At 45.7% G+C, this 17990-nt stretch overlaps 1 protein-coding gene across 1 annotated transcript in view; it reads right to left on the minus strand.

Annotated features, from left to right (window-relative positions):
* Positions 1 to 13246: 13246 nt before the first annotated feature.
* fam189a1 (family with sequence similarity 189 member A1) overlaps positions 13247 to 17990 on the minus strand; it is a 146708-nt gene continuing 141964 nt past the window's right edge. The window contains exons 8-12 of the mRNA XM_029721706.1: positions 15773 to 15851; positions 14906 to 15604; positions 14639 to 14710; positions 14077 to 14396; positions 13247 to 13927 (exon numbers count right to left, since the gene is read on the minus strand). Of these exons, the coding sequence (XP_029577566.1) occupies positions 13712 to 13927; positions 14077 to 14396; positions 14639 to 14710; positions 14906 to 15604; positions 15773 to 15851 (1386 nt within the window). The 3' untranslated portion in view covers positions 13247 to 13711. The remainder of the gene's footprint in view (positions 13928 to 14076; positions 14397 to 14638; positions 14711 to 14905; positions 15605 to 15772; positions 15852 to 17990) is intronic.

Genomic DNA, 17990 nt, shown 5'->3' on the forward strand with positions numbered 1-17990 from the left:
CGCAAATGGGTCTTCCAAATGGACAATGACCCCAAGCATACTTCCAAAGTTGTGGCAAAATGGCTTAAGGACAACAAAGTCAAGGTATCAGAGTGGCCATCACTTTTCCCTGACCTCAAACTGAAAAAGCGTATGCGAGTAAGGAGGCCTACAAACCTGACTCAGTTACACCAGCTCTATCAGGAGGAATCGGGCAAAATTCACCCAACTTATTGTGGGAAGCTTGTGGAAGGCTACCCAAAACGTTTGACCCAAGTTAAACCATTTAAAGGCAATGCTACCAAATACTAATTTGAGTGTATGTAAACTTCTGAATTACTGGGAATGTGATGAAAGTAATTAAAGCTGAACTAAATTATTCTCTCTACTATTATTCTGACATTTCACATTCTTAAAATAAAGTGGTGATCCTGACTGACCAAAGACAGGGAATTTTTACTGGGATTAAATGTCAGGAATTGTGAACTGAGTTTAAATGTATTTGGCTAAGGTGTATGTAAACTTCTGACTTCAACTGTATATACTGTACTCTATACCATCTACTGCATCTTGCCTATGCAGTTCGGCCATCGCTCATCCATATATTTATATGTACATTTTCTTATTCATTCCTTTAAACTTGTGTGTATAAGGTAGTTGTTGTGAAATTGTTAGATTACTTGTTAGATATTACTGCATGGTTGGAACTAGAAGCACAAGCATTTCGCTACACTCGCATTAACATCTGCTAACCATGTGTATGTGACCAATAACATTTGATTTGATTTTGTTGGTCACTGTCACTCAGATATCATATAAACATGGCATAAGTAATAAAAAATGGGTAGAATTGCAGGAAATTAACTGTAAAACTGCCATGTTTTTCTCTGCCCCATGGCAAAATGTGTAGAATTGCACACAATTTGCTGTAAAGGTGCAATGCAGCGTTTTTATCTCTATCAAATTATTTCTGGGTAACAATTAAGTACCTTACTGTGATTGTTTTAAATTAAAATGATAAAATAACAAAAATAGCTTCTTAGCAAAGAGAAATTTCTCAAGGAAGAATTTTGATAAGACTGTCTGGGAGTGGTATGAGTAGGGAGGGAAAAACATAATAATAAACATAAACATAATAACTGTTATTGGCAGAGAGGTTTGGAACTATCTTTCTTATTGGTATATTTAAGAAATAAGGCACAAGGGGGTGTGGTATATGGCCAATATACCACGGCTAAGGGATGTTCTTTACACGACGCAACGCGGAGTGCCTGGATGCTTCAGATACCTCCTTTGTCCCACCTCCCACACATGCGGTTACCTCCACTGTACCCACATTATGCCGTTAATCTATTCTACCACGCCCAAAAATCTGCTCCTTTTATTCTCTGTCCCCAACGCACGAGACAACCAGTTTTGAAAGCCTTTAGCCGTACCCTCATCCTACTCCTCCTCTGTTCCTCGGCTGATGTGGAGGTTAACCCAGGCCCTGCATGTCCCCAGGCACTCTCATTTGTTGACTTCTGTAACCGAAAAAGCCTTGGTTTCATGCATGTTAACATCAGAAGCCTCCTCCCTAAGTTTGTTTTACTCACTGCTTTAGCACACTCCGCCAACCCTGATGTCCTTGCCGTGTCTGAATCCTGGCTTAGGAAGGCCACCAAAAATCCAGAGATTTCCATCCCCAACTACAACATTTTCCATCAAGATAGAACTGCCAAAGGAGGAGGAGTTGCAATCTACTGCAGAGATAGCTTGCAAGGTTCTGTCATACTTTCCAGGTCTATGCCGAAACAGTTCGAGCTTCTAATTTTAACAGTTCGAGCTTCTAATTTTCTCTCCAGAAATAAGTCTCTCACTGTTGCCACCTGTTATAGACCCCCCTCAGCTCCCAGCTGTGCCCTGGACACCATATGTGAATTGATTGCCCCTCAACTATCTTCAGAGTTCGTTCTGTTAGGTGACCTAAACTGGGATATGATTAACCCCCCGGCAGTCCTACAATCTAAGCTAGATGCCCTCAATCTCACACAAATTATCAAGGAACCCACCAGGTACAACCCTAAATCCGTAAACATGGGCACCTTCATAGATATTATCCTGACCAACTTGCCCTCCAAATACACCTCTGCTGTTTTCAATCAGGATCTCAGCGATCACTGCCTCATTGCCTGCATCCGCTATGGGTCCACGGTCAAACGAACACCCCTCATCACTGTCAAACGCACCATAAAACACTTCTGCGAGCAGGCCTTTCTAATCAACCTGGCCCAGGTATCCTGGAAGGATATTGACTTCATCCCGTCAGTCGAGGATGCCAGGTTGTTCTGTAAAAGTAATTTCATCACCATCTTAAATAAGCATGCCCCATTCAAAAAATGTAGAACTAAGAACAGATATAGCCCTTGGTTCACTCCAGACCGGACTGCCCTCGACCAGCACAAAAACATCCTGTGGCGGACTGCAATAGCATCGAATAGTCCCCGCGATATGCAACTGTTCAGGGAAGTCAGGAACCAATACACACAGTCAGTTAGGAAAGCAAAGGCATCCTGTAGCTCTAACTCCAAAAGGTTTTGGGACACTGTAAAGTCCATGTAGAACAAGAGCACCTCCTCCCAGCTGCCCACTGCACTGAGGCTAGGTAACACTGTCACCACCGATAAATCCACGATAATCGCGAATTTCAATAAGCATTTCTCTACGGCCATGCTTTCCTCCTGGCTACCCCAACCCCGGCCAACAGCTCTGCACCGCCCGCAGCTACTTGCCCAAGCCTCCCCAGCTTCTCCTTCACCCAAATCCAGATAACAGATGCTCTGAAAACCTGGACCCGTACAAATCAGCTGGGCTAGACAATCTGGACCCTCTCTTTCTAAAATTATCTGCCGCCATTGTTGCAACCCCTATTACCAGTCTGTTCAACCTCGCTTTCGTATCGTCCGAGATCCCTAAAGATTGGAAAGCTGCCGTGGTCATCCCCCTCTTCAAAGGGGGTGGCACTCTAGACCCAAAATGTTATAGACCTATATCCATCCTGCCCTGCCTTTCTAAAGTCTTCGAAAGCCAAGTTAATAAACAGATCACTGAACATTTCGAATCCCACCATACCTTCTCCGCTGTGCAATCCGGTTTCCGAGCTGGTCACGGGTGCACCTCAGCCACGCTCAAGGTACTAAACGATATCACAACCACCATCAATAAAAGATTGTACTGTGCAGCCATCTTCATCGACCTGGCCAAGGCTTTCGACTCTGTCAATCACCGTATTCTTATCGGCAGACTCAACAGCCTTGGTTTCTGAAATTACTGCCTCGCCTGGTTCACCAACTATTTCTCAGACAAGAGTTCAGTGTGTCAAATCGGAGGGCCTGTTGTCCGAACCTCTGACAGTCTCTATGGGGGTACTACAGGGTTCAATTCTCGGCCGACTCTTTTCTCTGTATATATCAACGATGTCGCTTTTGCTGCTTGTGACTCCTTGATCCACCTCTACGCAGACGACAGCATTCTATATACATCTAGCCCTTTGGAAACTGTGTTAACAAACCTCCAAACGAGCTTCAATGCCATACAACACTCCTTCCGTGGTCCCCAACTGCTCTTAAACGCTAGTAAAACTAAATGCATGCTTTTCAACCATTCACTACTCTGGACGGTTCTGACTTAGAATATGTGGACAACTACAAATACCTAGGTGTCTGGCTAGACTGTAAACTCTCCTTCCAGACTCATATTAAACATCTCCAATCCAAAATTAAATCTAGAATCAGCTTTCTATTTCGCAAGAAAGCCTTCTTCACTCATTCCACCAAACATACCCTAGTAAAACTGACTATCCTACCGATCCTCGACTTCAGTGATGTCATTTACAAAATAGCCTCCGACACTCTACTCAGCAAACTGGGTGGGTTTTGGACAGTCATTGTTTCCCTTGTAATGCGAGAGGGTCGTTCTAAGGACAGCATGCCTTTTAAGGTGAACATACAGTGAGGGAAAAAGTATTTGATCCCCTGCTGATTTTGTACGTTTGCCCACCGACAAAGAAATTATCAGTCTATAATTTTAATGGTAGGCTTATTTGAACAGTGAGAGACAGAATAACAACAACAAAAAATCCAGAAAAACACATGTCAAAAATGTTATAAATTGATTTGCATTTTAATGAGGGAAATAAGTATTTGACGCCCTCTCAATCAGAAAGATTTCTGGCTCCCAGGTGTCTTTTATACAGGTAACGAGCTGAGATTAGGAGCACACTCTTAAAGGGAGTGCTCCTAATCTCAGCTTGTTACCTGCATAAAAGACACCTGTCCACAGAAGCAATCAATCAATCAGATTCCAAACTCTCCACCATGGCCAAGACCAAAGAGCTCTCCAAGGATGTCAGGGACAAGATTGTAGACCTACACAAGGCTGGAATGGGCTACAAGACCATCGCCAAGCAGCTTGGTGAGAAGGTGACAACAGTTGGTGCGATTATTCGCAAACGGAAGAAACACAAAAGAACTGTCAATCTCCCTCGGCCTGGGGCTCCACGCAAGATCTCACCTCGTGGAGTTGCAATGATCATGAGAACGGTGAGGAATCAACCCAGAACTACACGGGAGGATATTGTCAATGATCTCAAGGCAACTGGGACCATAGTCACCAAGAAAACAATTGGTAACACACTACGCCGTGAAGGACTGAAATCCTGCAGTGCCCGCAAGTTCCCCCTGCTCAAGAAAGCACATATACATGCCCGTCTGAAGTTTGCCAATGAACATCTGAATGATTCAGAGGACAACTGGGTGAAAGTGTTGTGGTCAGATGAGACCAAAATGGAGCTCTTTGGCATCAACTCAACTCGCCGTGTTTGGAGGAGGAGGAATGCTGCCTATGACCCCAAGAACACCATCCCCACCGTCAAACGCGGAGGTGGAAACATCATGCTTTGGGGGTGTTTTTCTGCTAAAGGGACAGGACAACTTCACAGCATCAAAGGTACGATGGACGGGGCCATGTACCGTAAAATCTTGGGTGAGAACCTCCTTCCCTCAGCCAGGGCATTGAAAATGGGTCGTGGATGGGTATTCCAGCATGACAATGACCCAAAACACACGGCCAAGGCAACAAAGGAGTGGCTCAAGAAGAAGCACATTAAGGTCCTGGAGTGGCCTAGCCAGTCTCCAGACCTTAATCCCATAGAAAATCTGTGGAGGGAGCTGAAGGTTTGAGTTGCCAAACGTCAGCCTCGAAACCTTAATGACTTGGAGATCTGCAAAGAGGATTGGGGCAAAATCCCTCCTGAGATGTGTGCAAACCTGGTGGCCAACTACAAGAAACGTCTGACCTCTGTGATTGCCAACAAGGGTTTTGCCACCAAGCACTAAGTCATGTTTTGCAGAGGGGTCAAATACTTATTTCCCTCATTAAAATGCCAATCAATTCATAACATTTTTGTCATGCGTTTTTCTGGATTTCTTTTGTTGCTATTCTGTCTCTCACTGTTCAAATAAACCTACCATTAAAATTATAGACTGACAGTTTGTCAGTGGGCAAACGTACAAAATCAGCAGGGGATCAAATACTTTTTTCCCTCACTGTATTATCAACTACAGCGAGGGAGAAGAATCATTATTTCCCCTTTAATTGGTTTATTCAAATTTTAGCGCGATGTGGAGGTTCTTAATTTTCTGGGATGGGTACTCTTCGTGATGTGGAGGTTCTGAATTGTTCTGGGATGGTGCTCTTCGTGATGTGTGTTGACATGATCTAAGCATTATCAAAGCCTCCTTCACTCATGCTGCCAAACATACCCTTGTAAAACTGACTATCCTACCGATCCTTGACTTCGGCCATGTCATTTACAAAATAGCCTCCAACACTCTACTAAGCAAATTGGATGCAGTCTATCACAGTGCCATCTGTTTTGTCACCAAAGCCCCATATACCATCCACCACTGCGACCTGTAGGCTCTAATCGGCTGGCCCTCGCTACATATTCGTCGCCAGACCCACTGTCTCCATGTCATCTATAAGTATTTGCTAGGTAAAGCTCCACCTTATCTCAGCTCACTGGTCACGACAACAACACCCACCCGTAGCACGCACTCCAGCAGGTATATCTCACTGGTCATCCCCAAAGCCAGCACCTCATTTGGCCGCCTTTCCTTCCAGTTCTCTGCTGCCAATGACTGGAACGAATTGCAAAAATCGCTGAAGCAGGAGACTTGTCCGATCAGCTAACCGATCGCTGCAGCTGTACATAGCTCATCTGTAAATAGCCCATCCAATCTACCTACCTCATCCCCATATTGTTTTTATTTACTTTTCTGCTCTTTTGCACACCAGTATTTCTACTTGCACATCATCATCTGCACATCTATCACTCCAGTGTTAATTATCGAAATTGTAATTATTTGCTACTATGGCCTATTTATTGCCTTACCTCCTCACGCCATTTGCACACACTGTATATAGACTTTCTTTTTTCTATTGTGTTATTGACTGTATGCTTGTTTATTCCATGTGTAACTCTGTATTGTTGTTTGTGTTGCACTGCTTTGCTTTATCTTGGCCAGGTCGCAGTTGTTAATGAGAACTTATTCTCAACCAGCCTACCTGGTTAAATAACGGTAAAATAAATACAATAAAAAAATGGCTATTATAAACTGGTTACCAACTTAATTAGAGCAGTAAAAATAAATGTTTTGTCATACCCGTGGTATACGGTTTGATATACCATGGATGTCAGCCAATCAGCATTCAGGGCTCTAACCGCCCAGTTTATAATAACCAATTTACCATAAATTTAGCATAAATTCTGTATACAATGACGAGATGCCCATATCTTCAACCTAACAATGGGACGCATTGGGCTTATTTTGTAAAGATTTTGTCGAGAGTGAAACCTCTCGCTTCGTCTCTTGTCTCTGTTTCCATCCAACCATTTCATGTGTATGGAACGCATAAAATAAGTCACGACAGGCCTTATGGAAACGGCATATTTATTGGTAAAATTACACTGTAGCTAAATTTCCATCCAATTTGCAACAGATTTTCATGCGAATATTATAGAATCCTCATAAAAAAAAGTGCATTTCCCCACCTGTCACGATTCCCACCGACGATGGCGCCCCCTCCTGCTCGGGTGGCGCTCGGCGGTCGTCGTCACCGGCCTATTAGCTACTACCGATCCCTTTTTGGTTTTCCCTTTTTTTGGTTTTGGGCACCTGTGGCCAATTAGCTATTAGAGGGGGTATTTAGTTTAGCTGGCCCGTCTGTTGTTTGTGCGGGATTAATTTGTGTTCATTGACGACGTGTTGTTCGTCGGCTTTACCTGGTCGTCTATTTTGTATTTATTCCCTATGGTTGGGAACTTTTGTTTATCCTGTGTTATTAAAAACACCACTCCCTGTGTTCGCTGCTTCCTGCGCCTCATTCCTCCTACCCGACTACCGAAGCCGTTACAGAATCCCGCACCACTGAAAAAGGCATGGAATCAGCGGGAGCAGCGTGCACTCCTCTTCCCTCGATGGAGGAACGTGTGCTTCACCACACTACGGTCCTACACCGCATCGGATCAGCGATGGACCAGATGATGGAGAGGATGGACCGATGGGAGAGAAGTGGAATCCTCTTTCCCCCTCCACCTCCTCCGATACAGCCACCTTCGCCTCCCACTACGTCTGGCTCTGGCGCGCTTCGTTTGGCGCTCCCAAGGGAGTACGATGGTGCGGCGGCTGGGTGCCAGGGGTTTTTGCTCCAGCTTGAGCTGTACCTGGCCACCGTCAGACCTGCTCCCACAGGAGAGGAGAGCGTGAGCGTGCCCTCGTTTCCTGAGCGTGAGCGTGCCCTCGTTTCCTGCCTGACGGGCCGGGCTCTGGAATGGGCTAATGCGGTCTGGAACAGCCCAGACTCGGCGAGGGACCACTATCCAGAGTTCACCCGCCGCTTTCGGGCCGTGTTCGACCACCCTCCAGAAGGAAGAGCAGCGGGTGAACGGCTGTTCCATGATCGTTTGATTCGGTGGGTGCACACGCTACCTACTGCGGGTCATCCTGGTGAGGCGAGGACAGTGCGGAGTCTAAAGGGGAAGTACTGGTGGCCCACCTTGGCTAAGGACGTGAGGTCCTATGTCCCTTCCTGTTCGGTATGTGCCCAGAGTAAGGCTCCTAGGCATCTACCGAGAGGGAAGTTACAGCCCCTCCCCGTTTCACAATGACCATGGTCGCACCTGTCCATTGACTTCTTGACAGATCTTCCCCCCTCTCAGGGGAACACGGCGATTCTGGTGGTTGTGGATCGGTTCTCTAAGTCCTGCCGTCTCCTCCCATTGCCCGGTCTCCCTACGGCCCTGCAGACTGCGGAGGACATTGTCCTCACTACGGGGTGCCAGAGGACATTGTCTCTGATCGAGGTTCCCAGTTCACATCCAGGGTCTGGAGAGCGTTTATGGAGCGGCTGGGGGTCTCGGTCAGTTTGACCTCCGGTTATCACCCCGAGAGCAATGGGCAGGCGGAGAGGGTGAACCAGGAGGTGGGCAGGTTCCTGAGGTCGTATTGCCAGGACCGGCCAGGGGAGTGGGCGAGGTATATTCCCTGGGCTGAATTAGCCCAGAACTCACTTCGCCCCTCCTCTACTAACATATCACCCTTTCAGTGTGTGTTAGGTTACCAGCCGGTCCTGGCACCATGGCACCGGAGTCAGACCGAGGCTCCTGCGGTGGAGGACTGGGTCCAGCACTCCAAGGAGACCTGGAGAGCCGTCCAGGACTCACTAAAGGAGGCCAGTGCGCGGCAGAAGAGGAGTGCTGACCGCCACCGCAGTAAGGCGCCCGTGTTCGCACCGGGAGACAGGGTCTGGCTCTCGACCCGGAACCTGCCCCTCCGCGTGCCCTGCCGGAAGCTGGGGCCGCAGTGTGTGGGGCCCTTCAAAGTCCTGAGGAGGATAAACGAGGTGTGTTATCGGTTGCAATTCCCTTCCTATTACCGCATTAACCCCTCGTTTCATGTGTCTCTCCTCAGGCCAGTGGTAGCTGGTCCCCTTCAGGAAAATGAGGTGCCGGAGGTCCCTCCGCCCCCTCTGGACATCGGGGGGTCCCCGGCGTCCAGCATTCGGGCCATTCTGGACTCAAGACGCCGGGCGAGGGGCCTGCAGTACCTCGTGGACTGGGAGGGGTACGGCCCGGAGGAGAGGTGCTGGGTGCCGGCGGAGGACGTCCTGGACCCATCTATGTTGAGGGATTTCCACCACCTCCGTCTGGATCACCCTGCGCCTCGCCCTCCGGGTCGACCTCGAGGCCGGTGTCGGCGCGCTGCGGGAGCCACGCATCAGGAGGGGGGTACTGTCACGATTCCCACCGACGGTGGCGCCCCCTCCTGCTCAGGTGGCGCTCGGCGGTCGTCGTCACCGGCCTATTAGCTACTACCGATCCCTTTTTGGTTTTCCCTTTTTTTGGTTTTGGGCACCTGTGGCCAATTAGCTATTAGAGGGGGTATTTAGTTTAGCTGGCCCGTCTGTTGTTTGTGCGGGATTAATTTGTGTTCATTGACGACGTGTTGTTCGTCGGCTTTACCTGGTCGTCTATTTTGTATTTATTCCCTATGGTTGGGAACTTTTGTTTATCCTGTGTTATTAAAAACACCACTCCCTGTGTTCGCTGCTTCCTGCGCCTCATTCCTCCTACCTGACTACCGAAGCCGTTACACCACCAATTGTTTCCACCAAACGGACACGTTGCAGATAAAAATCAGTCCTAATGATGTTCGCTTAAATTTCCATTTACCGAATAAAATCTAAAGTTCAATGTGTTTCCATCGTATTTTGAACTCTACCAATAGTTTTGTCACATAAACATTTGCGTTAAATAGCCTAGTCTGGTCTTGGTACGTGCGCTCTAGCCAACAGCTTGCAGATAGCCTACAGTGCTGTCATGTCCACTCCCTCTCCCCCTCTCTGGCTCGAGGCCGCTAGACTGCTCATCATTACGCACACCTGTCACTATCGTTACGCGCATCAGCGCTTCATCGGACTCACCTGGACTCCATCAAGTTATTAATTACCTCCCCTATATCTGTCACTTCCTCAGTTTCTTTCCTGAGTCAGCATTAATGTTGTTATGGGTCCCTTGTCCAGATGCTGTTCGTGGTTTGTTTCCTGTCTGTTTATTCATTAAATATTCACTCCCTGTACTTGCTTCTTCTCTCCCAGAGTCTGTCCTTACAGAATGCTGACTCCACAATTGGAAGCGTCATGGAGTTTATTTATATATATTTTTTTTTGGTGACATTGGGTCCGGGTGCCGCTGCTGAAGCAACCAGGGATGCCTCGGCCGGCTCCCCTGCCTCAGCTGGCTCTGGCTCCCCCGCTGTGAATGTACAACGACCCAGGGTAGCTTAAAGCGACAGCTACGGCTGGACATTAAGATTCGACAAGACATGTTGTTTGTGTTGCTCTCAAGAACAGGGCGCCATTGAAGGGAGTGATTACTGTGGTGAACATGGATCAGCTGAAGGGGAAGATTCCCAGTGTTTGTGATGCCCGCCATTTGGTGCGACAGAGACCTGGTGGAGAGTGTGGTGAAATAGAAGAGTCAGGGTTTGTTCTTTTTAGTTTTTATGTTGAGTCTTTACTTGACAAAGTAATGTTTGGATATATCAGTTATCCGAACCATAACTGATATATCAGTTTGTGCCAAACCCGCTGCCGTGTTTCAGGTGCCAAGTGTATGGTCATGTTGCAACAGTGTGTAGGAGGAAGATTCCTAGATGTGATAAGTTTACAGGAGGAAATGAGACAAAGGAATATGTAGTATTGGTGGGAAAAGTTGTGTGTGTTAACTCTAGGGGTACCCATGGTGCTGGAGATCAGAAGTGTCCGGTGAGAGAAAGGTAGGTTGAGGTTGCCAGGATCAGAGTAGTACAGAAGCTGTCATATGCTAAGGCAGTTAAGAGAGTAGTATAGGAAGATGGGTCCATCCTAAGAGGATCCCTGTGAGTAGGATAAGGTCAATAGAGATTGATAGGAATAACATGTGCTTCAGTAAGTGTGTTTCTTAGGGTTCATACCCATCGTTATCAACTGTACTGCAGAAATGGAACATAAATCACAGAAAAGAGATGTTGTGCTGGCAGCTGCAGAAAAGTACTTGGGTGTACTTGATTTTACTGCAGAAGAGTTACAAGGTGTGTTGAACGATAGTGTCCCGTCCTCCCAGGCTGCTGGCCTGGTGTAGGATCAGATAGTGGTGAGGTTTTAAAGGGTCTAGGGTTAGTTGGTAGGGTAGTTTTTTTCCCCTTTTCCCCATCCTTTGTCCCATCCTTTTCGTCTCAAAGTGTAATGAATTCACACTCCAGAACAGTAGGCGGAAACACAGGGCTAGATAAGAGAAATAGATGAATAGGGAGGCTGTGACAATACACATTTAAAGTAGAAGGTCGGATATTTGGGGGTAGGTAAAATAGATTATGCTACAATTGCGATGGAAAGCTTTTATGCGTAAATATTGATAGAAAACCCATGTCGTAAACGATGATGTTGTAGCCTACTACCACCACAACATGTAAAAGCATGCGGAGTTTATAAGCATATGGAATAGGTTATGATGAACTTTATAACTTATTTCAGAACTAAATAACTAATGGTGGTTATGTGCACGGTGATGAGCTTCATGCAAATGTTCTAATACATATCGATGCCCCATTAGCCGTTACAGGATAGGTACTGTTTGGCGTAGCAGCGAATTTCCGACCAACCTTAACTTGGTGATACTATCTTCGTTCGGCAAAACATTTATCTTCTAAAATGTCCGCGTCAAGTTGCAGGTGGTTCGTTAGAATTTTGGAAATGGTCCGTTATTAAAATAAAGAAATGTTTTGCTCCATGAAGTATGTGTACATCGCCATCTTGTCTATTAGAAATATTCTCTCATTGATTGAGACAGGTAGGTGCCTCCAGGGGTGAAAGTAAAGTGGTACAGAGTCCCAGCAAAATAAATAGTGGGGGTACACCGTATTGGTAAAACATGAGCCTATCACAATAATTAAAACAAATGTCAAGAAAGCTGAGATGAGTAGTGGCGGAAACCCGAGACGTGGGACAGCAGTGGATGCATACATTCTAGCCTAATGACAATCACCAAATATCATATGTCATTACACTTTTTGGTGTTTTGTGTAACAGATGTCTCTTTCCATTTACCCCTGTTTGAAAGCGGGAAATATGTTGCGAGTGGATGAATGTGCGCGGGTGCCTAGTGAAGGGGCCCTTTGAAGTGAATGTTTGAGAATCAGATGAAAACATTATGACTGGTTGTGGTTATGCCACAATAAAAGGTAATATTGTACATTTTAAAAGTTAAATTATACATCTTTAGGACTAGGCCCACAGAGATCCTATTGAATTAATAGGGATTCTATATGTACTTCTTTGATTAGGCCCATAATTTTTTGGGGTGTGCACACATAGTCCCGGAAAAAATGTCATCTAATTTCACCCATGGGTCCACCCTAAAGTGCTGCATGTCACGATGACACTCACCTGTCTGGATCAATGAGAGAAAATGTTGAAAACATCTTTAAGTGACATTCTTGAGGTTCACAATCAATTTGAGACACTTTCACATGATTTGGAAATGATGCCAGAAAAATTATAATATATGTCCCATGACTTGAATGGGATTTGTGCCAAAAATCTTAAAAGGTTAGCATATGGAAACAGTGCCAGGGAAACTAAACCAAAGTGTGGATTGATGTCATACCTTGTCCATAGACTACTTACAGGGTAAGAAAACCACTATGTAATTTTGTAATTTGGATAAACTATCCCTTTAAACTTCAGTTGATTTATTCAGAACATGATAACTTAAGTGCAAAAGTCATTTTATGTACACTATGTCATTACGCACAGCATTTTATCCGCTAATAAGTCAGCTTGATGGAAACACCTCTGTTGGGAAAATGTGCATATTGTTTCTATGCAGATTTTAGAATATTCACTTGAAAATATTTTGCCAATTGGATGGCAACCTATCTGATTCAGAATAGTTTGTAAAACCGCAAGATCTTGATATTTCGTAAGTTACAATGACCAAGGTTTTAAAGAATATTACACAATTTGTGTGTTTTGTACATTGATACAGTATTTTATTATTCTTTTAAACTATTCAGTTGCGCCATGCATCTTCTTTAAGTATGGACTTCTGCGCCTCTCGTGCCTCCTAAAAATGTATGTAATGTTCAAATGATATACCATTGTTGAAAGAAGGAGGTCGACTACAACATAGAAAGTCATATTTTATTGTAACACTGATAAGAATTGTAACACATTGAGGTAAGTTAAATAATCCACTTTTGTAAAGTTATCTGTCCTGCAGTGGCACACAGTATTCAGCCAATCAGAGTTAGAATCCACAAAGTCTGCAGGAGCTAGTACCATCCCAAGTCTGTCCAGTTCACAGTTTTAATACAAAGTTGTTTTTTTCCTTTTGATAAAGTAGAGCACTAGTTTTTCATCATGACATCTCCATTTAGTTGGCTTACAAGTGTGTTTTACAAGGTTGAGACTGTTAAAAAAATCCCCTGAGGGAGAAGAGAACATTCTGGTGTTTTTGATATGAGAGAGAACAGAAGCCAATCCAGTCCAGACATGACTTACTGAGTTTGTTTCTGCTAATGTCTTGGCACAGTCTCACAGGGCACTATGAGATAGAGATAGGGGTTGAGTCCTTGGTGGGGAGGGAGGGCGGTCAAAGTATGGTCTCTCTACACAAAAGGCTTTGAGTGCGGTCAGAGGGTGAGGGAGAGGAGTCCAGGGGAGCAGGGGGGTTGGGAGGCCCTGGTGCTGTAGGTGAACGGCGCAGGGATGAGAAAGGGGAACTCAAGGCCCCACAGCTTTGGAGGTGCAGGTCTTCATGGGCACGCTTCCTTGGGCTGCCGATGATGCGTTGTGACTGTGTCATCACCTGTGCAAAGTAACAGACACAAACAAACACATCCATCAATATCACTGACCAACAGTTTAACCCAGAATGATCCAACAATGGTTTCATTAAGTTATCAGACCAGCTTATTTTTCATATGCGTTCATACTCATGCCCATCGATAGACGTACCTGATCTATGACATTGGCACTGAATATAGCTTCCTCCATGTGTCTCTCGTCAGACTTGATGACATACTTGATGCTGTTGACCACCTGCTGGACCTCTGGAGGTAGACTGCAGCTGGAGTGCTCCAGGAATTTGGCCACCAGGATTTTGGTGTCTTTATACGTCTTGAGGTCAGCCAGAGAGTGTGGGCGCTCGTTGGAGACCGTGTGCAGGGCTCGCGGTTTGAGGCGGATGTCCACTTTCCTCCCCTCCTTCTGCTTCCTACCACTGCGGGTGCTGACTTTGGCAGCGGCGTGGAGATGAGCTGCCACCTCTGTAGACTCTGAACACACCAAAGACACAAACATACAACAACATCCAATCAGGCGGGACTCAACATAGTCAACACATTTGCACATTCTGTAGGTGAACGCTATTTTCACCTACGAGTCGCTGGTCTAAATGGGTGTTTTCGCCAGGGGTATGTGTAGACTGCCAGGTTAGGTGGGGAGTGATCTGGTGGGGAGATGTGAAAGGCGTACATAGTACAGAGGTGGTAAAAGGCTCTGGTGGGGTGGACGTTACCTTGCTCTGGTGAAGTCTGAGGAGAATCTTCAGGAGGAGGGTTGCTTGCAGAGGGGCAGCCACAGTTGTCACCTGCAGAGGGAGATGTTAGCCTTATGGTGAACAAGTACTTATGCTAAAGTATTTTATTTGCATTTCACCAAATGAAGTGATGCTAGCTGCCTATGTGGTCTGATTAACCCGGTTCATGTCAACAGTAATGACCGAATCTTTCCTAAACAACACATGGGGAACAATACCGTGCCGACACAGGAACAACTCACGTACCTCCAGATGTGGAGGTACAGGAGATGGGGTCGCTGGTGGAGCGTACAATGCGAGCCAGCTTGCGATACCTCCTGCCAGACCGGAGCATGCGGGGTCGCTCTGCGGGCGCTGAGGTAGAAGGGGGCTGCGAGGCCGGGCAGGAGGAAGAGGAGGATGGGGACCACACACTGAAGCACAGCCGGGAGCCACGGGGCCGGGAAGGGGGGGACATGGAGGGGCAGGCAGGGAGGCTCTGGGCTGCTGAGGCTACCTCTACGGAGGCTGTGGCTGCGGCTGCAGAGGGGGAGGCAGAGGGCAGGGAGGGAGGAGTAGGAGGGACAGGAAGAATCAGCTGCTTCCTACTGGCTCGTTCTCTGAGGTTTGCGTGTAGCTTTGCTCCTCCCTTGGGCTCCTCGTGCTCCAGTATGTTGACGTTCTCTATGGACCAGTCTGGAGAGCGGGGTATGGAGTCCTGGGTGTGGGAGGACTCGCTGTAGCCAGTGTCGTCAAGCCGGGCCAGGCCGCGGTGGCGGTGGGAGAAGCGGGCACTGAGCTCTAGACTGATACAGCTGCCATCAGTGGGGGCGGTGTGCAGCGTGCCATAGGGAGAGGAGTCAGAGCCCTGCACCTCCAGGGAACAGAGATCCTCTGAGGAGCAACTGTGGTCTGGAATTTCTGCCACCTCCTCTGATACCGTTAGAGAGGCACTGTTCACCGAGGCTGGGACAAGACACAGGACAGCACAAGCATCAGCTGCACCAAATTACAGTACAGGCATAGATATCAAACATGGCTCACCCCTATGGGTGAGATACACCAGCCTGTTCACACACACAGTCAAAGTGGTGTGAGGGGTGGCTGTAGTGATAGTGATTAAGCCTTCCTTACCCTGAGTACTGAGACCAGCTGTGGTGTTTCTCTCACAGAGGCTGGACTCAGTGGCCTGCTGATCAATGCTGGTGGTGACCTGCAGAGAGGAGCACATGGACACACACACACACACACACACACACACACACACACACACACACACACACACACACACACACACACGATTAGTTCTTACAGTTAACAAAGGAGACACACATTTCCAAAGGGATAGTGAGTGAGGGAACCAAATAAATGTGCCATTAGTGAAACCCTTGTTAAAGATGAGGAACAGGTGGGAGAGGCAGAGAATCCTTTTGGAGAACATCTGTCAGAGGCTGCTGCTTCTTCCCGACACATCTGGCAACCATGGGCTCAGTACCACACTCTGGCCAGTAGAGAGCTCTCTAAGCACACATCACCCACTCTACATCAGGAGATCTATTGAGATTTTAGAGGTGGTGAACTGTCACTGTAATGTGGTTTTCTTAAATAATTGAATGCTTATTATGTTATGTGTTATGTGTGCTTGCTTTCTCATCCCATCATGATGAGTATTTCTAAATCATAGCAGTGAATATGAAAAAGGATAATCAGGGTCTTAGAAGCATGTAATGTAATTCTGTGTAGTGTCTGTAGTACCATTTAACATAAAGTATGTTCCAATACAATACCTCAGTCTTACCGTTCATAAGCTGCAGTCACCTGTACAAACTGATCATCTCGGGTCCATACCTCTATTCTTGTCAACCTGCAAGAGGTGCGCGACTAGAGAGTCTATTCAGGGGGAATCTAGATCCCTCCTATTGCAGCTGCTCCCCTATGAGGCATACATCTAACAGCAGCCAGTCCCCTCAGGTGCATTCTCTGCATCAACACTTCAAAGGCATGTACTTCAGGTGAGAAAACGCTATATTGATTTGACCTCATTCACAGAATCTTTGTTAGAAGATAATTTTGAGGAGATTTTGTGCTCTAAAAGATGAGGGGAAGCCTTTTGGTATTACATTTTAGAGCAAATAATATATTTTGCTTTAAAATGTTGGTGCACAATGTCTCTTAAAATATCAAAGAGACACAAAAGGCACTCTTTTTGTGGAACGACCCAGCTTTGTTATAGATTGGATTCCTATGTCTTTGTGTCCTGTGGTTTCCCTTCACTGTCATGTAAGAGAGAAGAGACCTTGTCTGTCTTAGGAGAGCCACAAAGCAACACTCAGCCCTGAACAGATAACTGCGCCAATGATTGAATGGCATTTTTTGTTAAGCTTGCATTCAATTGCCCTCCCTGTTGCACACAGCAAGCTTCCATCCCCCTTGTCACAAGGGGATGTATGGCTGATTTAAGATGAAATCGTCAACCCTGTTACAGTCAACCCTGTTACTATATTTGGCACTTATAGGCAATTACTATAGATTGTTTTTAATTTAACCTCAAGAGATGGGAAAACATGTTTTTTAGGAAGTTGAACATGTGCTCTTAATGACAATATTAAAATTATATGAAATCAAATGTTATTTTCTTTACCAAGTTACACTTCTCAAAAGGTACCCAATTGGTGGAACGACCCAGCTGCATTCAACAGGAAACCAACTATATTCCTTAAAGAAGTGACATCTCACATTTTCTCCAGGTGGACAACAATAGTACCTCAATGATTGAGTTCAAAGGAAAAACAAGATGTTACATTAAACTCATCAAACTGAAATCTATACCCACTCTGATGTTCTACCAGACAAGACATGTCTTCTGTATCTCATCTAAATTAGACTTTTTCCATCACACTTATAGTACACTCGGAAAGTATTCAGACCCCTTGAATTTTTCCACATTTTGTTAGGTTACAGCCGTATTCTAAAATGGATTAAATAAATAGTTTTCCTCATCAATCTACACACAAAACCCCATGCAATACCCCATAACAAAGCAAAAGCAGGTTTTCTGAAACTTTTGCAAATATACAGTTGAATTCGGAAGTTTACATACACCTTAGCTAAATACATTTAAACTCAGTTTTTTGCAATTCCTGACATTTAATCCCAGTAAAAATCCCCTATCTTAGGTCAGTTAGGATCACCACTTTATTTTAAGAATGTGAAATGTCAGAATAATAGTAGAGAGAGTGATTTATTTCAGCGTTTATTTCTTTCATCACATTCCCAGTGGGTCAGAAGTTTACATACACTCAATTAATATTTGGTAGTATTGCCTTTAAATTGTTTAACTTCGTTCAAACGT

The sequence above is a fragment of the Salmo trutta genome, chromosome 29 (genome assembly GCF_901001165.1).
Source record: "Salmo trutta chromosome 29, fSalTru1.1, whole genome shotgun sequence".
In the NCBI taxonomy this organism is placed as follows: domain Eukaryota; kingdom Metazoa; phylum Chordata; class Actinopteri; order Salmoniformes; family Salmonidae; genus Salmo; species Salmo trutta.